Source organism: Staurois parvus, unplaced genomic scaffold (genome assembly GCF_062004578.1).
Source record: "Staurois parvus isolate SC_StPar_1 unplaced genomic scaffold, SC_StPar_1.0 ptg000291l, whole genome shotgun sequence".
Lineage (NCBI taxonomy): Eukaryota > Metazoa > Chordata > Amphibia > Anura > Ranidae > Staurois > Staurois parvus.
Genome location: NW_028318087.1, coordinates 7091169 through 7118491, shown reverse-complemented (window position 1 = coordinate 7118491; position 27323 = coordinate 7091169). Strand labels below are relative to the sequence as shown.

General features: G+C 40.8%; 1 protein-coding gene across 2 annotated transcripts in view; it reads left to right on the top strand.

The window, feature by feature from the left end:
* Positions 1-17042, top strand: part of LRMDA (leucine rich melanocyte differentiation associated) — a 1105225-nt gene extending 1088183 nt beyond the window's left edge. For both annotated transcript variants that reach the window (XM_089682571.1, XM_089682570.1), the window contains one exon: positions 15561-17042. In XM_089682571.1, coding sequence (XP_089538697.1) covers positions 15561-15674 — 114 coding nt within the window. In that variant the 3' untranslated portion in view covers positions 15675-17042. The remainder of the gene's footprint in view (positions 1-15560) is intronic.
* Positions 17043-27323: the final 10281 nt, after the last annotated feature.

The window sequence follows — 27323 nt, the reverse complement described above, 5'->3', positions numbered from 1 at the left end:
GATTGGAGTCAAGGTTGGCTCACTCCTGGCTCCAAATAGCTCTGGGAGAAGTCATTAAGCTAGGGCCTACTACACATACTTTTTCCTCCCTGCACTGTGAATGTTTACATGTTATGTGCAATTAAACCATGGCAACATCTAATGTTTGTGTAGTATTATGTTCAGCAGACTGTGTTCTTCTATTGTTGTGACTTAGATGACGTTCAGAGCACATTTTATGCCCAATTCATGCAAAACTCCACGTAATCCCAAGGGGTTCACATACTTTTTCTTGCAACTGTAACTCCAGTGCTCTTGACTTCAGATGGTGGTAGATTGGTATGTGCTTGCTCTTACCATAAGCACAAGTTATATGCGCATGTAACAATAACCTCCAAACAGGACCCTGGTGGTCATCATGGATCTGGTCACGGGCAGAAGGGGGCTCCACTGGCACACACACACAGCAGGGGAAGCACTCCAGACATTGCTAACGGACCAATCCAGCACAGGAGGGAAGGCCTTGCCGCCGACGTCATCTGTTATTTATAACTCCCGCGTGCATGCGCGACGCGGGCACCATTTTGTGGAAGTCCGGCAAGGCAGCCGGACAAAACGGAACCACTTAGGGAAAACCACTCAGCCCACCAGGGTATGCAATACAAAGGAATAAACAATAAATGCTGAACAGTAGTATGAGAAATAAATGACAAAAACAAGAGCGGCTAAGGAATTAGATTATTGCATTGTTTTCACCAGATCGTTCTCATTAGTGCTGCATACTTATTTACCAGAGGATCTAGGGGCTCTATCCTTTTATGCCAGCAGCTCATTTGTGTGTTTTTGTGCGCTCACCTATACTCTATTGAAATATTTTAGGGTCCACCTGGTTTTTTTGATTGACACCTGTGTCTGTCCCTTTCCTAGCCTGACGCTTCAGTGAGTGCTGGAGGAGCAGATTAAAGTGCAGTGACTGACACTTACTGCTCTCCGCTGTAAGAAGACTGAGAGCTGACTGATAAGCAGTCATGTGGTGGCTCAGCTCTTGAGTCAGCCCCAATCTTCTCCTTTAAAAGAAAAACAGTCTTGGGGTTATCGCCTATCCATTTTTTTGTTTATGCAATATTATAGTATAGTATAGCGTCTTATATTTTGTACTAATATATTTTTGTACATGAACTTGCTCCTCTACCTAGAGTGGAGACACCTTAACCACTTGAGCTCCTGAGGATTTACCCCCTTAATGACCAGGCCTCTTTTTGCTACTCGGCGCTGCACTAATTCAACTGATAATTGCGTGGTCATGCAATGCTGCACCCAAACGAAATTTACGTCCTTTTTTTCACACAAATAGAGCTTTCTTTCGGTGTAATTTGATCACCTGTGCGCTTTTTATTTTTCACGCTATAAACAAAAAAAGGCCAAAAATTTTGAAGAAAAACAATATTTTTTACTTTCAGCTATAAAAAATATATACAGTCAGGTCCATAAATATTGGGACATCAACACAATTCTAAAATTTTTGGCTCTATACACCACCACAATGGATTTGAAATGAAACTAACAAGATGTGCTTTAACTGCAGACTGTCAGCTTTAGTTTGAGGGTATTTACATCTAAATCAGGTGAACGGTGTAGGAATTACAACAGTTTGCATATGTGCCTCCCACTTGTTAAGTGACCAAAAGTAATGGGACAGAATAATAATCATAAATCAAACTTTCACTTTTTAATACTTGGTTGCAAATCCTTTGCAGTCAATTACAACCTGAAGTCTGGAACGCATAGACATCACCATACGCTGGGTTTTATCCCTGGTGATGCTCTGCCAGGCCTCTACTGCAACTGTCTTCAGTTCCTGCTTGTTCTTGGGGCATTTTCCCTTCAGTTTTGTCTTCAGCAAGTGAAATGCATGCTCAATCAGATTCAGGTCAGTTGATTGACTTGGCCATTGCATAACATTCCACTACTTTCCCTTAGAAAACTCTTTGGTTGCTTTTGCAGTATGCTTTGGGTCATTGTCCATCTGCACTGTGAAGCGGCATCCAATTAGTTCTGAAACATTTGGCTGAATATGAGCAGATAATATTGCCTGAAACACTTCAGAATTCATCCTGCTGCTTTTGTCAGCAGTCACATCATCAATAAATACAAGAGAACCAGTTCCATTGGCAGCCATACATGCCCACGCCATGACACTACCACCACCATGCTTCACTGATGAGGTGGTATGCTTAGGATCATGAGCAGTTCCTTTCCTTCTCCATACTCTTCTCTTCCCATCACTCTGGTACAAGTTGATCTTGGTCTCATCTGTCCATTGGATGTTGTTCCAGAACTGTGAAGGCTTTTTTAGATGTCGTTTGGCAAACTCTAATCTGGCCTTCCTGTTTTTGAGGCTCACCAATGGTTTACATCTTGTGGTGAACCCTCTGTATTCACTCTGGTGAAGTCCTCTCTTGATTGTTGACTTTGACACACATACACCTACCTCCTGGAGAGTGTTCTTGATCTGGCCAACTGTTGTGAAGGGTGTTTTCTTCACCAGGGAAAGAATTCTTCGGTCATCCACCACAGTTGTTTTCCGTGGTCTTCCGGGTCTTTTGGTAGTGGTGGTGTATAGAGCCAAAAATGTTAGAATTGTGTCGATGTCCCAATATTTATGGACCTGACTGTAGTAAACTCAAAGTTGGTTATAAATTTAGGCCAAAATGTATTCTGCTACATGTTTTTGGTAAAAAAAATCCCAATAAGTGTATATTGATTGCTTTGTGTGGAAGTTATAGCGTCTACAAACTATGGTATAAATACTGCAATTTACGCCATTTTTCTGCTATACAGCGCTGCGCTAGTTTAACGGACAATTGCGCGGTCATGCACTACGGTACATAAATGAAATTTACATCCTTTTTTTCCTCACAAATTGAGCTTTCTTTCAGTGGTATTTGATCGCCTGTGCGGTTTTTATTTTTTTCGCTATAAAAAAAAAGGCTGACAATTTTGAGGAAAAAAAAACAATATTTTGGACTTTTTGCTATAAAACATGTCCACTAAAAAAAAAATGCAAAAATCAAATTTAGTCATAAATTTCTGCCAAAATGCATTCTGCGACATGTCTTTGCTAAAAAAAAATCCCAATACGTGTAAATTAATTGGTTTACGTGAAAGTTATAGCGTTTACAAATGGCGGGAAAGATACTGGAATTTTTAATTTTTATTTATACTAATAATGGCGCCGATCAGCGACTTTTGGCGGCAATCAGTGACATATGGCGGCAACCAGCGACTTATGGCAGGACTGCGGGACTGCAGCGGACATTTTGACACTGGGGGGGGGGGAACTGACTTGGGGTTACTGACATCCCCAGTGACACCAATACAGTGATCAGTGAAAAAAAAACACTGAAACTGTACTAATGTTACTGGGGAGGAAGGGGTTAACATTTTTAGAATTTGCTGTGTAAGGGAAGTGTTTTACTAGGGGGTGGGGGTGTGTACTGGACGGGTGGAGGGAGGGGGAGCTGATCGAGGGAGAGAAACTCTGCAGCTTCTCACAAGCTGTCAGAGAACTGACACAGAACAGGGCTGTGGGTAAACAATGCAGCCCTGCTCTGTGTCGGCGATCACCGTCAATTGCGGGAAAATGGCCGGTAAAAACCGGCCGTGACCCATCAGCTGACACCCGCTGCTGACACCCGCGGGACAGGTAGGGCGGGCGCGCGCCTCGCTCGCACCCCCTACCTGTTTTGAAGGCAGCCGTTTTAAAACGTGCTTTTGCCTACGAGTGCCGCCCTGCCGCCGTTTATATGCGGTGGCTGGGCGGCAAGTGGTTAAGACAAGAAGTGTGTTACTTGTCAGGTCACTAGTAGAAAATAAAGGGAAAACTAATGCAGTCACTTAATTTAAAGGAAAAGTTCACCTTTGGAAACATGTTACATGTTCCACCTGTTTTTAGGGTGTAACATGAAACATGATCAAACTGCTGAAGCCTCTCCCTGATCCGCTGCCTCCCTGTGACAGCAAGGTGGGGATCTTCTCTCTGCACCCACTGTACGACCTGATACCATCAATGTTTCTGGCATAATTGAAATACACTCACCGGCCACTTTATTAGGTACACCTTGCTAGTGCCATGAAAATATCCCCCACACAATTACACCACCACCAGCCTGAACCATTGATACAAGGCAGGATGGATCCATGCTTTCATGTTGTTTACACCAAATTCTGACTCTACCATCTGAATGTTGAAGCAACCCGTCTGCGTCTCCTCTGACCTCAACAAGCCATTTTCTGCCATACAACTGCTGCTCATTGAATATTCTCTTTTTCAGACCATTCTCTGTAAACCCTAGAGATGGTTGTGGTTGAAAATACCAGTAGATTAGCAGTTTTTGAATGCCCGTCTGGCACCAACAACCATGCCATGTTCAAAGTCAATTAAATACCCTTTCTTCCCCATTCTGATGCTTGGTTTGGATTGGCTGATTAGCAATTTGTGTTACCAAGCAATGGAACAGGTGTACCTAATATAGTGGCCGGTAACTGTATATACAAAAAACATAATAGCAGCTGTTTGTGTATGAGGTCATATTTGTGGAATGTTATACTAATTCTCTGGACTAAAAATATATTTCATCTTCCATCAGTAGCAATACATTTTGTTCCTTGTAACAGCAATAGAATGAAACTTTTTTTTTCTAAGTTCAAAGAATTTCCTATTACTCCCCTTTCCAGGAACAGAGAGTTAAATGTTTAGCTGTTATTATACATATTTTGCCCACCAGCTGTGTAATTGCCTTGACTGATTTTATATCCTTCTTGTAAGGTGCTGGTAACAACTTATCATTGTTTGTAAGTCCACATCAATGCAATTATATGACCTGTAGTGTTTTGTGACGTGTCCCTAGAGATCCCTCACTCCACACTTCACCCTCCTCTTGTGTCATGTCACCATTGATTTCTCATGTGCTGTCATGCTGAGAACTTCTGCCTCCCTTCTTGCTGCCAGTATTTTCACTGTGAGCATAGTTCTGGGAAAAGGAAAGAGATTATCTGGACTTTAGCATCATTCAGCGGGGTGCCTTGGTGGAATGGTCAAGTTGTATTGCCTGATCGTTAAAAATATGTATTTCCACCTCTACCAGCTCCCAGGCTGAAATATTATTTTCCTATATTTAGTGAATTTTAAGCTACCCTCAAGCCCACATCTCATTCCTAAAGCAAGTGTTGGCATCTGAGCTTGCCTCCTTCCCCCAAATCTGTCATCTGTCCTATGACTGGGTAAGCGTATAAAGAGAATATAATGCAAAGTGACAGCTGACTCACACTTTCATCTCTCACACCACCTTAAGTCACTGAGTCTTTCTTCTATAATGCTTCAGCAAGACCAGACTAGTACATTTCTACAATATAACTGTGCTTTAGCTAAAAATCATTAAATATGACCCATGAAGACTTAGGCTCCCTTGCAAGTGTTAAAAGACTACTTGGACAGCTCCCAACAACATTCTGCACTGTGCAGAATGCTCATAGTGGCTAATAGAGAATGATGGGCCACATGAGGAATACTTATCATGGTCTGAGCTCAGCTCTCTTCATACCCACAACAGAATAGGAAACTTTAGTGTGAACATTGTGTGCCGGCCGCACTGCAGCAGAGTTAGTGCAAGGAAGACCAGTCAGTAAGGCCACCTATGTCTTCCAGGGCCATAGTTAACAATGTTCACATTAATACTACACTCTTGAAAAGGTAAGTGTGACTGCCCCACGCACTGAAAAGGTTTCATTCTGGTTTAGGTCTATGACAACAAGAAAAGGAGTTTTACTTACCAAATCCCCTGCTCCTGCAAACTCCCTCCTTCCAAGGCCATTTCCCAAAATCCCTTCTCTCCTACGCTTCAGCATTTTGATGCTCTCTGATGTCAAGTTCAATGCAGAGCCCATAGCCCTGCATTGACATAAGGCTGCCAAGGGAAAGACAACTGCTGGAGCTTAGCAAAGAAGAGAACACTGGCTGTCAGGGAAGCAGAGGGTTGGGTAAGTAAAACTGGTTTTCCCAACCCCTTGACCTAAATGAGAATTTAACCCTTGCAGTGCAGGGGTAACTCCACTGCGGGGGGGGGTTAATTTCCCTGGAGTTGGGCCTTAAAGGAAAGTTATTGTGTAAAACCTGTCCAGTGAAGAGTCTCATTACAAAAACTTCTCCAAACATCATTTATTTACTTAGAAAACAATGCATTTTTTGTGGAAAAAAAATGTTCACATGGGTTTGGGTGCCATACTTCTATTTAAGTGAAGCTTTTTTTCAAACCTTGGATGGAGCCATCCAATGAGTCCACCACTCTGTCACATTCAAATTGAACCATTGGACTCTATTAACAGGTATTTTGCAACAAAGGAGATGAAGGTAAACATTTGAAATGGAGACTAAAGCTCCACCTGCTGTTGGTTAATGAATACATAATATTTATATGTAATAATATTTCATAACTAGAAAAGCGACAATTTCTTGGGAAATTGTGTGAAGTGTTCTTGCCTCCAGCAGTAGTCTACAACTGGAGTGGGCGGAGTAACTGGGTGGAGTGGCTTGTCACTCTGCTGCCTGCTCACACACCTGGGTTCCTATGGCAACTCACTCTACAGCAAGGGCAGAGAAGAGCGGTTAAAAACAAACTGCTCCAACTTGCTCACTTCACTGGCGGATGCCATCTTCAAACGGTTGTAGTTTAAAAATTATAAATTCTACACCGAAGAACTTTATATTGTGAGAATCACAAGACCCAGACCTACATTTTGATGCAGAGTATGTCTCTGAAATATTAAAAATGAAGACACAGTCGCAGTTTAGATATTGCCCTTCAAATTTGAGGTGGCTAGGGTGGAGTTTCAATGAATGTCAATGGGTGGCGAGAGTTGCAAACAAATGGTCATATTGTGAAAACTATCAGGACTATGGCTTAGCCGTGGACATTTTTAGTGGCAGCAGGGATAGCTGAACGTTTTGATATAAGATTTGTGTAGGTGGGCTTGAAAATGAGGGAGTGATGGCAGTTTAGAAATCATGTCCTGATTTTTCTGCTCACACTCTAGCTTTTGTCAGCTCCCACTCTACTTTTGAACATTCCGCCATTCATTCCTATGGGATGAATTTCACCACAAAAACGCCGATATTTCATGAACCATTTGGCGAAACGTTCCACAAAGTAATAGCACACCAATCGGGAACAATCTGCACGTTTCGGTATATTACTGTCTGTAGTATAAAAACTGTGGGAGGAGTTAGGGTGGTAAAATTGGCTATAATAATAAGAATATATATGTGAGATAACGGTAAGTGGTCTTGCCATGCAAAAACACATAATTATCACCAGTCTTAAAAAAGAAGAAACATGTTTACCAAGTGACCTAATTAAATAAATGAAATGTGCAAAACACTACAACACATTCCCTTTCACCTAACATGGTATTTTTAAAGTACATGCCCCACCTGCGTGTCCTTATCAATTAAAAAAAAATTCTATGTTTAAACGTGAAAATGAAAATGAAATAAATAAGAGAAATTAAAGATTTTCAGTTGTGACACTCTTGAAATAGTTACATTTTCCTGAGCATGCTCTCTCATACATCTCTCTAAAAGGCCATTCCAGCTAAAAGGGATATTTTAGTTGTAATCCAAAGCCTACAGTAATCAATTCCTAGATTGTAAGCTCCAAGGAGCAGGACCCTCTTGTATTGAACTGTATTGTTGCTGTATTGTCTCCCGTTATATTGTAAAGAGCTGAGCAAACTGTTGGCGCTATATAAATCCTGTATAATAATAATATAATAATAGCCTGTTTCTTCAGCTGAGATTTCTTTGCCTTAGTTCCTCACTCTCTCCCACCCTGGAATGTTGGGTGTTTGAAAAACCTTCAGCATGTTCCCATTCTTTCATTTTCACTGTAAACTGCATATTAAACTGCTGGGGCTGGGTGCAGTTATGGTTTGAGATATGTATAATTATATACATGGCTTTCAATGGAAACATTTCATTAATGTTTTGGACCTTACAACTTTCTGAGAATAAAACGATCTATAAAAATACTTGTAGAACAGGGTTAGTATGCAAATAGAAAATTGTAGCTTAAGAAAAGTTTCTTCAGGGTTTTTCTACAGCATTACATACCCATTATTGGAATGCATGAGGGACTTGGAGTTGAGTTTTTATTGGGCAGTTATTACTAGTTTATAGGAGTTTCACCCCTGCTGTGTTTACAGTCATACGGAGAAATACAAATCGGGTTTACCTTGCTTAGCTTGTGCCCACTAGCATCAGACCTTCTGCTTGCTAGAAACTAAAGGGACTCACTTTGGGGCAGATGTATAAAATAGTGTTTCTATTGATGGTAGAGATGAACATATTCTACACTAGGACCTTATGGTGGGCCAATAGGAATGTGTGTTGGTGGGGCAGGAGGTAAGGGCAGGTTCACTACCCAGAAGTGTCAGAGCTTTACCTATCAGAATGGTCCAGTATTCAGCCTTAACAGTGGTATTTTAGGCTGCTGCAGGTATAAGAAAGCACTTCTGGTTGCCAGCACTTTAGTCCTGCAGCAGATTTTTTGTAGCACAGGGTCTCTTTAAGTTTAGGGCCAGTTTAACAGGTTTGGCCACATGTTTGTAAATATACAAACACATCAAATAAGACCCCTTTCACATGAACGGTCCAAACAGTTTTTCAGGCGGACCTGATCGGACAGTTCATTCACGTCTATGGACTGGTGGATGTAAATGGATCTCCTATCCGATCAGTGGGCAGTCAGGTGTAAATGGTCAGTGGAGTCTGTTTACTCTTAGCCCCTTCACCATAGTGCAGAGCGGGCACTGTCTATAGACCTGCCATCCACCTGCTTTGCTTTGATCAGCAGAGCATCGGTGGTCAGATCCCTTGCTAATCAAAATGGAGTTCGCCCAGTGTAAAGGGGGTCTTCTTTGATTAAACAAACTGCAACAGCATGCCTTTTTTCCACTTAATTGACACTGAACACTGGTTTACAAAAAAAATAATTCCAGTTTTATATCCTTAAAGTTCCATTTATTACTCTCGGCCTCCTCCAGATCTCCAAATTCCTTTTTTTTTTTCATACTGCTGTGATCCAACTTACTGATAGAAGGTGGCTACGTTTGTTCTCCATGGTCACACTGTATGAAGGAATATAGTCCCCCTAATGAGATGGACTAGGGACTATATACTATGGGATTGGCAGTGTGCATAGAAGAGTGTAATGACTGTAACTAATATGCCGTGCTTGTTCCAAACAAACAGGCCTGAGAGGGAAAAGGAGAGTTTTAGGGGCTCACAAAGGACATTACAAGAAAGACACAGTAATAATCAATTTAATAAAAAATAGATTAAAGGAAAAGTTCACCTTTTGACCATAAATAATAAATGCACATATTTTGAAGGTGAAAAAAATGTGCATTTACTATTTCGGGTTGCAAAAATAGTAAATGCAATGCTGTAAAGCATTGCACCAGCAATCAGCAGATCTCTGGTGCCATGCAGGTCTCCTGTAGACCTGTCAGTATATCTGCTTGCCTGTGCGGGATGTATGAGCAAGCAGATATGCTGACAGGAAGAATCAATGAACTACCACAGTGCTTCATAGCGGTGTGGTGGTTCATTGAGAACTACAAGCCGACAGTCACTAAGGCTGTCAGGACTTGTAGTTCATTTATTTTACAGAACTCTTTAAATTAATTACGTGACCATGTGGGCAGAGCCCAGCACGGCCGCACTGTTTTTAAAAAGTGACAGCTTGTACGGGGAACTTCTCCCCATACTTCTGTCACACGGGAGGATCGGTCAGCGGCTGCAGCATTGGGAACATGTTAGATTTTCCAAAAGATGACTATATCCTTTAAAGAACCACTAAGTATATGGATTGGAATGTGTATGGATTATTTTTTGGAGAATAAGAATATATTTTAGTGTCACTTCTATACAGTCTGGGCAGATTATGATTTCTTGTAATACAGAGAAGCAAATAAGAGTGTCATTATATTGAATTGGATGACAAAGGTACCACTTTCCTTTTCCCGTGAAGCATTTCTGCAGGAGAAAGTTGATTTTGTGCTGCTGTCCAGCAGTAAAAAGGAAAGGACTCCAGTAGGTATCTCAATGACACTGCAGTAACACCTCAAGTAATGTATTTACATATGCCTTGTTCATATTATATAGAGAATTCACAGCTAAATGACAATTGTGTTGTATTAATGCATATAAATGGGTCCAGGAGACTCTTCTATTAAGGTTTAGGAACATACAGTAATTAATGACATTATCTGATGTGGGGAGTTCAGTAGCAAAATTTGCCAATCATTTATTATGCTTCCTTTATACACATATTTGTCGTTTCAAAGGATTCCTAGACTAAATAAGCTCACTAATGATATATACTGTATATATATAAATATATATATATATATATATATATATATTTATATATATATCTTCAATGTATAAAAAAATGTGGAATAATAAAACACATTCTTTAGGGGATTGTTTTTTACGCGCATAGTCCTACTTAGTGGATTCCAGAGAAAAGAAAGGAGATTTTCACCATTTTTTAAAATATCTTTTCTTGACCCTCGGGCCTCTCTTGACTTCCTCGTGTGGATTAAATAGCACCTTTGATAAGCACAATGGGTGTTCAGCACATTCAAGTTTCTCACTCATTTTTATCTTTATTCTGCAATCATATCTTAGTGTAATAAGTTCAGAAGCCTTCCAGCCTCAGTGCTTGGAATGATTTTTGTGATAAGCATAGAGCAGTGATGAGAGAACTTCAAGACGCTGGGGCAGGGAAGTGTTGTCACCTCTTGTTAGGGATGTGATTGGTGCAGGAAAGTACTGGCACCAGTATCTTTGTCAGATGCTCTGCTTCCTGTCACTGTGCACAGCTCCTGTCCTGTCTATATATTTGACAGTGTCTCCTCTTATTATAGCCATAACTTAACTTGCAGGGTGGCTCTCTGTAGTCTTCTTTTATTCAAAGTCTATCAATGTTTTTGTACTCTTAACTCTTCTTGATGTGCAGTTGCACACTCTTTCACTGTCAAACCAGAAAAAGTCCAAGGTTATTTTTGCAGTCGCTGTATTTATTAAGTTGCTTTAGTCTGCGTTGTGCCCTATATTTAACCAATTGTTACAGCAAGGAGATTGTGTCTGGAAAAAAAAATCTTACTAAAACAATACAACACAACATGATACCTTATGAACCATATGAACTATATGTATAAAAGTACTAAAGGTCATACACAGCTTTTTACTTAAAGAAACTTCATATCAGAAAAATATGGTTGCCGTTGCTCATTTTTTGAAAGTACTGGTTGTTATGCTGATCCTTTCCCTTCAATACTTTCTTCATTAACCTTTAAGAAGCATGCAGATCAGGAACTGTGATATTAGCCATTTCACTTGCTGCATATTTGTTGTCTATCAAGTGCAACTAAAGTGTATTAAGAGAAGCCAATTAGAAATGATGCATTGAACCTTTGTAGCAAGAAATGATACATTGCATTTAGCCTAATTTGTTATCAGTCTGTCAGGTCTGTTATGAGGGGAAGCACTGATTTTAGAGTCTTGAAATGATGCATGCTCATCAGGATATCTATCTGTCTATGTATACCTATCTATATCTACAAATACTGTGTATATATACTATATTGCCAAAAGTATTGGGACACCCCTCCAAATTATTGGATTCAGGTGTTCCAATCACCTCCATGGCCACAGGTGTATAAAATCAAGCACCTACAGTAGGCATGCAGACTGCTTCTACAAACATTTGTGAAAGAATGGGTCGCTCTCAGGAGCTCATTGAATTCAAGCGTGATACCGTGATAGGTTGCCACCTCTGCAACAAGTCCATCCGTGACATTTCCTTGCTACTAAATATTCCACAGTCAACTGTTAGTGGTATTATAACAAAGTGGAAGCAACTGGGAACAACAGCAACTCACAAGTGGTAGGCCATGTAAAATGACAGAGCGGGGTCAGCAGATGCTGAAGTGCACAGTGTGCAGAAGTCGCCAACTGTCTGCAGAGCCAATAACTAAAGACCTCCAAACTTAGTGTGGCCTTCAGATTACCACAATAACAGTGCATAGAGAGCTTCAAGGAATGGATTTCCATGACCGAGCAGCTGCATCCAAGCCTTACATCACTAAGTGCAATGCAAAGAGTCAGATACAGTGGGGTAAAGCACTCCACCACTGGACTCTAGAGCAGTGGAGACGTGTTCTCTGGAGTGATGAATTGCGCTTCTCTGTCTGGCAATCTGATTGATGTGTTTGGGTTTGGCGGTTGCCAGGAGAACGGTACTTGCCTGGCTGCATTGTGCAAAGTGTAAAGTTTGTTGGAGGGGGATTGTGGTGTGAGCTTGCTTTTCAGGGGCTGGGGTTGGGCTTGGCCCATTAGTTCCAGTGAAGTGGACTGTTAAGATGTCAGCATACTAAGACATTTTGAACAATTTCATGCTCCCAACTTTGTGGGAACAGTTTGGGGAAGGCCGTTTCTGTTCCAACATGACTGTGCACCAATGCACAAAGTAAGGTCCATAAAGACATGGATGAGTGAGTTTGGGGTGGAGGAATTTGCCTGGCCTGCGCAGAGTCCTGACCCCAACCCGATAGAACACCTGTGGGATGAATTAGAGCAGAGACTGAGGGCCAGGCCTTCTCATCCGACATCAGTACCTGACGCTTCTGGTAGAATGGTCAAACATTTCCATAGACACACTCCTAAACCTTGTGGACAGCCTTCCCAGAAGAAAAAGGTGGGCCAACTCAATATTGAACCCTATGGACTAAGACTGTTATGACATTAAAGTTCATGTGCATGTAAAGGCAGGTGTCCCAATACTTTTGGCAATATAGAGTGTGTGTGTATGTATATATATATATATATATATATATATATATTTATATACATCTTTTGAACTGATGTTTTCCACACTTAGAGCACACACAGCCAGGTACACAGCAGCTTCACTCTTCCACTGGCTCAAATGGAACAATCTAGGGGTGTCTTTTTTGGGGGGTTTCATTATAATGTTGAAATTGGATGGTGTGAAGGGAGAATAGGATGTCCCAAATAAAAAAAAAATGGTGAACCAAATACTTTGAGGACTCCTCTATCTTGCTGAACTGCACAAAATGTCCCACATAATCGTTAATGCTGATGGGTGACTTGGACTTTTCCTAAAAGACTAAAAGCTGCACACAGTTAAAAACTTCCATCACTGGGGTAATCTACTCACATGGCCACAGGATAATTGGTTGCCTCCTTCCAATATCTAGCAGGTACTCTTCATTAAGGGAGATATAGACTCATAACACCATAGGACAACTGGACACCTTTCCACCAACTTCCTTCTGGCACTCTCCAGAGAGCTTCTCCAGACCTAAACAGACTCCAAGACTAGGCTTTGCGAATAGCCCCCCCAAAGCTAAAGTCTCAGCTGGGACTTCAATGTCTTCCAGTTGGTGCCTCCAGAGCCCCTGCACAGGGGTCTCCTCCATAAGGACTGGACCCAGGAACGCTCTTACTTTGCCGCAGGCCTCAGCCTATATATTTGCTCCCACCTCACCTACTGGGCATGCTTCCCCAGGAATTGGCAAGACTCCCCATAAATATTCATGCTGCCCACTTCCTTCTTCCTCCCACTATAACTCTAGAATCCTATAGAATGCAGGGGGAAGCAATCAGAGCAGCAATCTGTGAGACACAACCCCTGCTCCACTTATTACTGAGGAGCCAACTAAATTTACCTAACAACCTAAGCTATGACGGTGCTACACCTGTATCTAACTGTGTATTTAAATACCTGTTCATACCTATATGTACTGCATGTAGACCTAATTCTGTGTTCACAAACATAGTTTTCTCCTAAGATAATGAAGAACTTTGTGTCCCATCCCATGAGGGACAGCTGCATCCCCATGTGTTATACAGGCGTCACAGTGACAGAAATGTAGGGTAGGGGGATTTCCCCAATAGGATAACAGTCAGAAATAAAAATGCTGAGAGATTCCGACTGTATCCAGTAGAAAAATCATTTCTGGAGTTAGGCTTTATATGGGGCCTATCTAAACAGCAGAAATTAAGGAAACATATACTGCATACAATATAGAAATGTACTATTACTCACCTCTCCTTCTAAAATGTTAGTTCCATAACTGTCATGGTTTTCCAAGTACTCCAAGTCACTGACAAAAAAACAAATATACATGTTAGAAGTCCTTTCTTCACTTATACTTTGCCAACTAAAGCCAGAAACAGCAAGGCAACCAGCATTTTAAAAAGGCTGTCAGAAATGGCAGCCTCCATACAGGTTTCCTTGAATCCAGGGAATTCTATTGTAGTTTCAGAACACAGTTTTCCTTCCCTATAATTTTAATCAAGCAGTGTCCATCATGGCAAGGATTCCTGGAGCTGGTGAAGGGCAGAATTTTAATACCACCTTGAAAAATGAAAAGAATCAAAGCTCTCCTCAGAGCAACACATACATTATAATATTCCCTGTAAACTCTGCAGAAATGGGAATTCATGCAGGGTTGGATTTACCATTAAGTATAATAATCCTCTAACAGCCACTAATTTTTTTCATCAATGGTATAAATATAATGTATTTCCAGATTGACACAGTATTTTAAATAAAGGGTAGGACCAATATAATTTTACTGGTTACATGTTTTATGTAACATGGGTAAACCTAGCAGAGGGGTGCTGCTTTAGGCAGCAAAACTTGTGAACCTACATGCTCGAGTGAGGCCATTAGCTTATACAATTTGTTATCTTTAGCTGATAATGCAACATGTAAATACGATATCACATATAGGTCATTCAGGGTTCCATCAGCAGCACACTGGCTAAGTGGCTAGCACTTCCACCTGACAGAACTAGGGTTGGCGGTTCAAATCCCAACCACACAACTTACGTTCACAGAGCTTGCATGTTCTCCCTTTGCCTGCGTGGGTTTCCTCTGGTTACTCTGTTTTCCTCCCACACTACAAAGACATGGTGGTAGGTAAATTGGTTCCTGTCTAAAGTGGCCCTAATATGTGAATGAATGTGAGTTAGGGTCCTTAGATTGTACGCTCCTTGGGGGCAGAGACTGATGTGAATGTATAATATATATGTAAAGTGCTGTAAACTGACAGTGCTATATAAGTATGTGTGATAAATAAATCCCACAGTGATAGCACCCCTTCAGACACACTTTTTTGCTGGTTTTGTAGTTCAGTGAGACATGGTGTGTTGCCATTCATTTTCAGTGGACCCTCAATACATGTCAGCATGCCAAAAATTGTTCCTGCTTAATTGTTTTCCATGGCACCACAAGCTAACAGATTTATTTAACACATGCATTTCATTGCACTGGGAGGCAGATGCTTGTGTTTTGACTATGTATGAGTGTTCGGGTGCCATTGAAGATGAATGCCAACAAGCCAGAAGGCATTTAGATTTGTGTCTTTAATGTTCTTTTAGGAGATATGCTATATGATAATGAATACCATTTTTTTGTGTGTTTCAGGAGTTGCAGGGAAATGCCGCTACATTTACTATGGGAAACATTCAGAAGGCAACAGATTCATACGAGATGACCAGTTGTGACCAACTTTCTGAGCATTGTCCACCAGAAAAGTGATAATTTGTCTTTTCTTATTTACTCACATAAGTGCCAATTGAAATTATGAATTAAGTGGTGAAATAATATTGTTGGCCATGATGTTCAGCTTGCCCTTGGCAAATATGAAACATTTTTTACAAGACAATTTGTTCTTTTTCTCCTAATATGGAAAATCTAGCAATGACTTCATCTGGGTTCACCAGGAGTGTCAAACTCAATTTGATCATGGGACGCATCAGCATTATGCATCAGCATCAGACTATGTAAAAGTATCTACTCTTTATCATAGTAAATAATTGCCTCTGCATTGGATTATTACTGGGTTTAGTAATAACTTAAGACTTGAGCTGTGAAGGGCAGGTGTAGACCGGCATGGAACCCACTCACACTCCTGTTGCAGATAATGCAAGTGTGAAAAGGAGGGTGGTACACCACTGGTATCATCCACAATAAACTTTATGGGAGACTGCTCAGACAGAACATGGTTCTGCCATGGTGTTCTGTCTGAGCAGTATCCAGTAAAGTTTCTTGTGGCTGACACCAGCATTGTATGACCCTCCTTTTCAACTGGCATAGAATTGTATTATTATCATAATAATTATAAGCAGATGTCCAGAGCACCCACCCCACCTTACATCAGATGTCAAGAGCCCCCCGCCATCAGAATTAAGATTCGCACACCCTCTGTTACATCACAGTGCATCCCCCTTACCTTGTGCTGGGCAGCTGGGAAGCAGAAAGTGCAGGGTCTGGAAGAGGACCAGAGGAGGGCTAGAGTCAGCTGCTGGAGTCTGCTGAATGCTAAGACCAGGGGAGGCAGAGACAAGGGGGTGCTGAAACTGCACAGCGAGGCGCAGGATCTGTAGAAGTTTTGTCCTTTTCTCTGCTGCCTATTGCTGAGATGGGGTGCAGAGAAGAGCCTCTCCATAAAGCACAGGATCTGGCAGAGGAGTTCTATCCTTCTCTCTGCTGCTGACTGCTGAGAGAAGGTGGGGGTGGAATCGAGGGGAGTGCTGCAGCTGCGGGAGAGGTTTAAAGGCCGCATGAAATGGCATGGTGGGCCGGATTCAGCCCACGGGCCTTGTGTTTGACACATGTGGTGTACACTATTTAATCTATGTCAGAGCACAGCCCTGCTTACCATTGTAGCCAAATAAGAACACACCTAAGCTATCTTTGGAAAACCAGAACAGTCAGATAGCAAGGACAAAACTGAAGTATTGTGTTCTATTTACTACAAATGCCTAGGGTGGTAAAATGCATAATACATTTTTTTATATGTAAAGATAACCTGTTTAATATTGTTAATTTTTTAAATGGAAAAGCACATGTAGCTGTCACTTAACCCATACAATATGTAACACAAATAAAGTCCTATGATATACACTCTTTTCTCCTTTCTGATTTTCTTAGCTGTCAGGATCAGGCACGCATTGTGCAAGAAATCTGAAATGAGCATTGACAAGTTTGCTTGAAGTGTTTTGCTGCCCACTACAGTGACTGGCAGCTGCAATGCTGGGCTGGTCAAGGATGGAAAGAGTGGACTTTCAGTTACTAAGGCCAGAAAAAAAAGCATCCAGATCTTTTTTCAGTATAGTAAGATATACAGTATAATAGTCTTAGAAATTACAGCTTAATGTAAACGTTTGTTGAATGCTGGTAAGATAGATATAAGCCCAACGCCTAAAATCTCATAGACTATTGTACGTGTTTGTGTAAACAATAACTTGTTTAATCCTTGTTTAGGCCACAAAACCAAAATTTGCAGCTTCACCAAAAGTGCTTCAAAACTTAGCACTAGGATTTCTATTATTATCAATGGTTCTTGTTCACACCTTAGCTTAGAGCGGCCTGAAGGTTGTAACTCGAAGACATACATGAGTTTCTTTTGGGACAAGTTGAAACTCGCAAAAACACACAAAAATGTCTGAACAAACAATAAAACAAATGAAAAGCAACCAAAGACACTTAAGTGTAAATTGGACTCTAAGCATGTAATGTTATGGAGTGGCAGTGGTCTCTCAACTGTTGTCCTGCATTGTCAGCCTGTCACATGTGGTCCTGGTGGGGTCTTCAGGCAGTTTTGTCAACACAGATTGCTCAGGCATGGTCCAGTGTTACTATTAGGAAGGCGGTACAAAGCAATCATGTGCAGCTGACATTGGAAGGAGTGCATGTTAAGAGGGAGTGGCTGAAAATACCGGAGGAGATCAGCAACACTGAGAAGCAAAAAAAGATGTATTAAAGTGAAAACTGCATTTTAATGAAAAAAATGACAACTGTTAACGATACACAGTGGTTTTACAAATCAAATGTCATCAGCCATTTAGGGTTTAGATCTACCTAACTTATGTTCATCTAAAGTTTCACTTTCATGTGACACATCTTTATCCTTTAGCCATTCTTAGTAGGAGTGGTATTTTCACCTTAGATCTCTGGCATGCGGTTAATTGAGACTTCCTTTAGCAGTACCCACGTTTTATGTTTAGAAGAGTCTAAACTAACTGATCAGCATGAGGCACCACTACTACTAATCTATTGATATGCTTAAAGTGCATCTAAACCCCAGAACAAAAGCTGATTACCATACCTTTGTTGTAGCAGCATCACTTTTTTTTTAGATCAACAACATGTTCTGCAAGTACAGAAAAATACCTGTTGTTCCTGTCAATAATCCATTGTCCTTGAAAATTCCTGTGCACTAAACTGAAATATCAAACAATTTTAACAGTTTTCTTCACACAGTGTGGACTAATGAACACCTTCTCCCTATACTATGGGGATATTAACAGGGGGAAGGTGTTTTGTAGTCCTAACACATTACCTTTACTAAGGTGACATAGCTGCTCCTTCATATATACAGTACAATGAGTAAGCATTGTCATCCTAGAACCGGAAACTGCTTACTGTCAGGCTTACATGTGAAAATAAATGAAAAAAGCATTAATAAAGAACACCAACAAAGCCACTATATCTAAGGGCTGATAACGTGCTATATAAAACTTTTTTTCTTTTAGGTATGCTTTAATATCTATTCTAGAGGACCATATTAGTGTTTTTGAAATCTCCCACATTGTAAGGTAACTAGTCTCTTGCACAAATACAGTTTAAATGTGATTCTTTTTTTAAGATTTAATTAGTTGCCACATATTTTAGATACTGTAAGTATTTTAAGAAGTATGGCATGTGACCTCATTGTGGTATGCACCACACACAGCAGGGCTTAATATTTATATGCAGGGAGGCTTTTTAGAATATATGCCCAATGTCGGCTAACAGTGGCTGGCACTGGAAGAGCACAGTCATTTAAACTACTGTATATCTAAAGTCAAAGCTATCATTTTAGTTTTTGAATAAAGTGGTTAGTTCATCTGTGAAATTTGTTTTGCTGTCTGTGCCTCTGTTAGGGAAGATACGCTATCTCGATTTTGTCCTGCAGACAGGGGCGGACTGACAACTCATGGGGCCCCTGGGCAATAGCAAATTATGGGGCTCCTCACCCATGCTCAAACCACACCCAAAACAGCCTATGAAAGGTACCAGAGGCATGCCATGGGACCCCCTACTGACCCAGGGCCTTCAGGCAGTGCCCGAGTGACTAAATGGTCAGTCTGCCCCTGCCTGCAGATGACTGATGCTGGGAATAAAAGAAAGGGAGAAAGCACATTGTGAGTTGCCACCAGAACATAGGGGGAAATCTTCGAATGGGGCCACTTGTTTCAGTGACAGCTGTTTAAAAGGGCATTTTCCTTACTTTTGAGAGATTTTCTCTCAACTTCTGTTGTGGCCACAGAACAGGGAGTGAAGAGAAAATTCCCTAATGGGGCAATGATGGAAAATAAAAAACTGATAGGGGTTTTCCCTAATTTATCTAAAATGAAATAAATGTTTTAGCTTTAGTTTTACTTTAACAGCAGAACTGGATTTGATTTTTTAAAGCCCTGATTCACACTGATACGTAGCGATTCCTGTGTGTTTCCCACACAGAATAGGAATCACACTGTGTTCTGCAATCTGCTAAGGGTGTCAATGGAAAGTAAACGACAACCCAAAAGCAGGTCACAAACGCGTGCCACTGCTTCAAAAAGCTGCCCGCGCCTTTTTGAAGCAGTGCGATAGGAGCCATTCAGAATGAATGGGCTCAAATCGCACCAAACAGAATTGCATGTGGTTTGCAATTCACATGCGGTTCACAGTGTGAACATAGGCTAAAGGTGTGTTTTATTTGTTTATTAAAAGGCAGTACAATCTACCACAAAAGAAAAGAATTAGATAATACAATCACATATTCCATTAACACCATTTTAAAGGGAGAGGTCAGGGACACTGAACCTTCAGAAAAGCAGAAAGATTTGTAAATTTGTTGGTACGTTTGTAGTCAAGACCATGTAGTAACAAGTAGCATGGGGAAGGCAGGGTAGCAAGTCTTGATAAACTGTCTTCCAGAGTAAGACAGCATAGACTCCTCTGCACCTCCTAATACTGCTCCTTTCCCCATCAGTTGTTATAATTTAAAGTGGTTGTAAAGGCTCAAGGGTTTTTACCTTCATGCATTCTATGCACGAAGGTAAATAAACATTCTGTGTGCAGAAGCCCCCTCTAATACTTACCTGAGCCCCCTCTTGATCCACTGATGTGCATATGAGCCTCATCTTTCCAGGGACTCTCCCTCCTCATTGACTAAGACAGCAGCGGTGCCATTGGCTCCCTCTGCTATCATTCACAGCCAGTGAGCCAATGAGGAGAGAGGGGGCAGGGCTGAGCTGCAGCTCTTTGTGTGAATGGACAGGCAGTGCCATGGCTTGAGAGCAATCCTGCTTGCTCTGGGGGCACTTGGCAGGAGGGAGGGGCCAGGAGCCGCAGCGAGGAAACGAGAAGTGGAAGATCGGAGCTGCTCTGTGCAAAACCACTGCGCAGATCAGGTAAGTATGACGTTTGTTATTTTAAAAAAAACTTGCCTTTACTATCACTTTTTTTCAGTTACATCCTGGACTAGATGGACATATTTGTATAGACATTAAAAGGGAAAATTCAGTGGAGGTATTTGTCTGTTGTTATCAATGTTACAGTTTATTTTACCAGTTGAACACATGTTTATGTGTTTTGATTGGAAGAGCAAAGTTAATGTACTAGTCAGATGGGAAAGTACAATTATGCTGCAAGTTATCCTTTTTCCCCAAGAAAAGATCAGCAATCAGGGGTGGACTGACCATTTGGAAACTGGGGCACTGCCCGAGGGCCCAGGGTCAGTAGGGGGCCCCATGAGATGCCCCTGGTACCTTTTTCATAGGCTTTTTTGAGTTTGGGTAAGGACACAGGGGCCCCATGATCCCCTATTGCCCGGGGCCCCCATGAGTTGGCAGTCCACCCCTGTCAGCAATCTAAAATTATTATATTTAGTATAAGTAAACCCACATGCTATTTATACGTAGGTATATATAAACACAATCACTAAAATCTCTACTAAACTTAAACATATTAAAGTTGTTTAAGTTGTAGGCACTCCTTCTGGTCAAAGGTATCCAAAAGCTCAGCTGATGTACAAGTGGTTGAGGCCAACACTGTCTTGGGCAAAATTCCCAAATAGGGTCTCCCATACCATGTTTTTTTAAAAGCTAAAAACATTACAAGAGGATAAGTTTGGATAAGTTCTAAGACATCTGGACACTGTGGATAGACCACTTTCTACTTCTCTCTTTTAACTGCAGATCACTTCGTATTCAAAAGACATACTGTATACCATTTCTTACCTACAGGCCCCCCTCTACCCATGGATCCTCAAGCTGGACTGCTTTTCTCCCCCAACTCTATCCCTCCCTATTCCCTGTCCCCTTCTCTCCATTCTATAGTTTTCTTTGTTCATCCCCTCTCCCCTTCTTTCTTTTTTATATTTTTGATCTCAGATTCTCCACACTACACCTTCCAGCCATTCAACTCCTGTGTTCCCCACCCCAGACTATATATCACTTAGCTGAGAAGTTATTTACCATTGAATTGAGCCAACGGACAAATTAGGCACCCATAACTTTAAACCTGTTTGTATGTTTGACCTTGTGTTGACAGTGGTTGTTATTATATAAATGTATAGTACTGCTAGAGCCCAGGCTAGGATACTGTCCCTTGAGTCCTGCTAACCTACCATATATTTTTGGATGTTACCACAATGTAATTTGTGTAATGATTTTTCCCATACAGGGAACATATACAACTTAATGTTACCTGATGGTATTAACATCAACAGACATCCTTTCATTATTGGTTTTGTTTTTAAAACAAGAAATGTTCTGTAAACCTGAACATTTTTCAGTAAAATTGTATTAAAGTGGAAGTTCATAATTGATCTAACTAAACCTAAACCTGCTTTCTCCCACTCCTACCTTTTCTGAGGGTGCACTGGTCCAGTCACTTGATTGGCTCCCAGCAGCTGACTTTAGGGGAGAGAAGAGAAAGCTGACAACGGATGCGAGTCTCACGGAGTGAGTCTATGGGTGATGTCACTGCACAGACATTGCAGTCATTATTGGCGATCTCTTTTCTCTACTGAAACTGACTGCTGGGGAGGTCACGTGACTGAACTGGAGTGCCCTCAGAATAAGTAAGTATATATGTATCTTCCTTTTACAGGGTAGTTAGAATAGGATTTAAAAAGGAGGTGGGAGCAGTTTAGGTTTAGTTAGCTTGATCTTGGATTTCCACTTTAAAGGAAAACACAGTCCCTGGAATTCATAAAGTCTGGTGCAGACATATGTTGTGAAAGTGTCTTTCAAGCATTTTAAAAGTGGTGAAGTATGCGCCAAATTTACGTACCGGTCTAGTACTTGCACTTAAATTTGGCTCACGCTGCACCACTTTTAGAATGCACTCAAGATACTTTTGCAAAATCTGTCTGAGCCAGTTTTTCTTTCTGTATACCAAGAGAGAGTTGGTCTTAATTAGCTCCACTTTTGAATATGGCACATTCAGTTTGGTGCACGAGTCGCTGTCAGAACCAAAAGTGTTGCAAAAGCTTTGAATTTGGCTCAGTACAGTAAAAAGAGGGATTAACTGAACATAATTCCCAGAGCATGTTGCTTGCAGTTTCAGATGCAATTTACTGTGTCAAAATGTTCATGTTTAAAGAGTAGCTCCACTTTTGTTGAAAACAAAAAAAATTTCCCTCTGGGTGATATATGTACATTACCTACTGTTTGTAAATCTGAAGAAATAGCTGTTTGTTCTATCTGTGTCCATGTGCAAAGTGAATCTGTATGGGAGTGGTTTTATAGTTATCGGTCAGCTGCTGCGCCTGCAGGGTTCTAATGAGGAAAGTTGTCTACATCCCTTTAAACACTATTTTTCTTGGAGAGTATCTCACCAAAAATGACATTTTTGTTGTAGGGGATGCTCAAAATCTGATTTGTATCTTAGTGCAGACTTCTGGGAATATCAGTGAGCCAATCACACAAGCAGGAAATGACATTTCTGGAGTTTGTTCTGTATACCATCTGTCTACAGAAGGCTCCAAGGTTGCCATATTGCATTTCATTTTACAAAGAGTTACAACGCCGTTGCAGATTGAAAAGGAAAATTCAGTTACAATATGACTTGTGTAGCAATTGTATATGCTATATTATTTTTTTTCCTATTTGCTAGTTTTTTTCCCCACAAAATAAAATGTGACCTTTGTAAGCACCTTTGGCTGTGTTATCATTTGTCCCAGCCCATATCACTGTCACTTTCACTGGACAGCTTGGGCCATCTGTTCATGTGGATAAAAAAGCAAGTAAAGGTACGAGAGATAAAAAGTATTTCATATTCTGAATACTATCATTGCATTTATTAACCACAGGCAATCATCAGAAAATAATAACAACAAATTTCAAGTTAACTGTACTGGAGCTTTTATGTTTGCTTACAGCAACTTACTAATAGAGGAGTCATTGCCCTTGGTTTGTCTGGAACAATAAAAATGACCAACTTGTGTTCATTGTTCAGAAATAGCTTTTATTTCTCACTTATCCTATTCCTTGGTCATGCAAATGTATAAATATGTCACACAGAAGCTTGTCTCACTGCGTGTTCATTGGTATGTTCCCAGTCATACCTTATAGGGCGAAACTGCGGCCATGGAGGAGACCGAGATGAGAGTTCAGTTTGTCAGTATGATGGTGATTTCTTGTGAAACTAACATGACTGGGACTTACTTTGCCCACAGAAATATACGCTCTTTGAGAGCTTGTGAAAAGGCTGATCCCGCAGTTCTGGTCACACTGTCAGGGAGATTAAGGGAGGACAAAGAATATGGTCAAAAGGCTCAACCATCCCATGTCATCCACGCTGCTAACCCTTTACATAACCAATTTTTCAGCAAACAGGAATATTCTTGTCATACAACCACCACTTCCAGGTATGTTTCCCAGTAACCAAGCTATTGCATTACATAACTGTCGCATCTGTCATAGACTATATTTCAGAAGCTTATGGAAGTTGTCATTATGTCCTATGGACATCAAATAGCTACAGAGATGAGTCTTCCCATATGCTTCAATACAATTCTGTTATGTATCTTGTATACATTTAATTCTCAGTGTACATAAGCATATTCAGTACATTGGTGAGAAATGAATAAACAAACTGAGCTAATAAAAAAATAGCTTAAAATATGAGTAATATCGGACCATGCATCTCTCCAACTTTAGCTAACTACTGCCCCTAGACAGTCAGACCCTATTTGACATTTATCCAGATACTGGATTTCTGACTCTAGGATTGAGCCTCATATCCTGACTGCATTACTGCAGTATTGGGAAATTAATGACAACACTCCTCCTTCTGTGATGTAGAACATCACTAAGACATTCATCGAAGGTCATTATAACTAATTAGTAAGATGAAGAAGAATGATAAGACAAAGGTTCAAATGTTGGAAGCTATAAAGTCTGGAGGTCCCCTATTATGGATCATGGGATGACCGGGTGCATAGAGACCTACAATCCATCTCTGAGGAACTGCTTTTGCACCATACCAATGAATAGGGATTTTAGGATGATATTTGCTGTATCACCTGAGTGCCTCGATTTTGTGACAGTGCCAGCTATTTGGATATATAGCAGCAGTTTTAAATGAATGCTTGAAACTAAACTAAAATAAGAAATATTGCTGTCTTATGATGTACATAATATCAAAGAGGATTTCTAGAAGCATCAAGAAGGTGCCAGCCTTATCATGTGAAACGTTTGGTGGACATTGTGGGCATATGCAGTTTTGTGACCAAGAGAATATTATTTTGTAATTGGTTAACTATGAATATATAACTATAGTATATGTAATGGCTAATAATATATAGCCTGTTTGTTATCTTGTTTGCAGAGTACTTAAAAACTATACAAGAATAAGTATTGACTGGTGGTCTTCTGTTGCACTGGCCACACCACATGTCTATTCAATGTCTGTAAAACACTATTATTTAATTTGGACCTATTCACAGACCATTTGCTGTTTCTTTTGGAACAAAGCACTATTCACCGACATGGCCAAAAAAAAACAACTTTTGTCTCAATCACAGCTTGTCTTTGACCAGGGAGAAAAAATCCATGCTTGTTAAGATGGTTAAGTAGAGCCCAGCTTCCCTAAATCAACATCACTAGAATCCTTGACACAGCCAGAACATCACTTACTGATCCCCTCTTCATCAATAATCGGTTTGCTGAATATTATAGTGAATATTACAACACTCATCCTTATGGTACTCCCTAGGACCAAATACTTTGAAGCTACTCCTGAACTCAACCTCCAGAGCATATTGTTCCCCAGACTGTCATCCTTGGACCCTGGACCGTGATTCCTCCAACTTGGGAAAACTCCAGGAGAATATGGCCTGCCTGCAGAGTGTTATGAAACTGTCCAGGACAATCTAGCCCCTGTGTTACAAAAGACCTTCTTGGAGGTACTGAAACATAAGACCTTCTGCAAACTATGTTAGATGTAGTAGTCATTGCAGTCCTCTATCCAAGTAAAAATATGGAAGAATGTTCTTCCTACTGCCATTCCTTTTGAACATGGACTCTACGAGCAGCACTGTGGCTACATGGATAACACTTGTGCCCAGGGGTGGACTGACAACTCATGGGGCTCCCGGGCAATAGGGTATCATGGGGCCCCTGTGTCCTTGCCCAAACTCAAAAAATCCTATGAAAAAGGTACCAGGGGCATCTCATGGGGCCCCCTACTGACCCCGGGCCCTCGGGCAGTGGCCGAGTTTCCAAATGGTCAGTCCGCCTCTGCTTGTGCCTAGCAGCAATATGTTCTCCCTGTGCCCGTGTAAGGGATTTCCGACAAGAAGAAGCGCGATCGGAAATGCGCGAAAGCGCACACGCATGCGCACATGCACATCGAAGATTGGCGCCAGACGGCCTATTTAAGGAGTGCCTCTGCTCATGTTCAGTGCTGACTGGTCTTCAGCTCCCCCGTGTCCTGCTTGTTCCTGTATGAATCCTTTGTTGCTTACCCGGCTTGTTCCTCACCTGACTCTGATTGCTCTCCTGATACTGGTTCCTGACTTCGGCTCTGCTCCTGACGTTGGCTGGTTCCAGAGTTGTTGCTTTTTTAAACACTGAGAATAGGGATACTTGCAGGCAGTTCTGATTTGGTTTTGGACTTAAATTCCTGTTCTGGATCACACTCCTATATTTAAATTCCAGAGCTCATCTTCACACTAATGATACACTATGATACGCCCTTACTGTGGGGAGGAGAATAAGACAGATCCCCTCTTTACAGATCTCTTTGTCTTTGCCCTTGAATCCTTATCAGGAAATCTGAAGATGTTGTGGGAATATGAGTTGGTTCCATAAAGGACAAAATTTCTCTTTATGCAGCATAGGCCCTTCTTTACCTCAGTGACCCACTAAATTCATACAAAATGCTACATCTTTGTATAATTCTAGAAGGGCTTCCTGGATTAACAGTAAATTAAAATAATCAACTTCTTTTCACCCTGGACCCACAGTCTCAGGACCTAGCTCCAGATACCCCTCTCTAATGGCTACAGCAGTTTAAGTACCTGTGTATAAATAACACAAAAAAATATTTTGCGCTAGTAAATATAAAATTATCTCCATAAATCAAATATATAAATGGTGCAAAAAAATATATATATATGAAATATATATATATATATCCACACTTTAACAAATGTAACACAAAAAACGTGCACCAAAAAATATAAATAAAGTGACAATACCACCACCAAAATTAAACTCACCAGAGCTAAAAAATATTTTTAAACCATGTAATGCTCTGGGAACAGTAGTATTAATAATAATGATGTCATTCATAGATGTATCTTCAAGGAATAGTATTCTGCAGAGCCCAGATCCACATAGACCAATTTCAGATGGAGCAAATTACTTTCAAATCAATTATCATCAAGGAAATCCACTTCTCAAGAAAGCCACCTTCAAACGTATCCAAAGAGGGAAATGCCAGACACTCGGAAGAAACAGAAGAGCTTCATGGTGCAGTATTATTAAAACAACATCTTTATTTAGTACTCATTGTACTTAACTCAAAGGGTGTCCCAGCCGACACCAGCATCAACAGCAATCACAGCAAAACAGACCCAGCTACTCGGCACATGCGCAGTAGCTCATTGGAAACGTAATGACGTCACATCGATCAAGCTCCTCC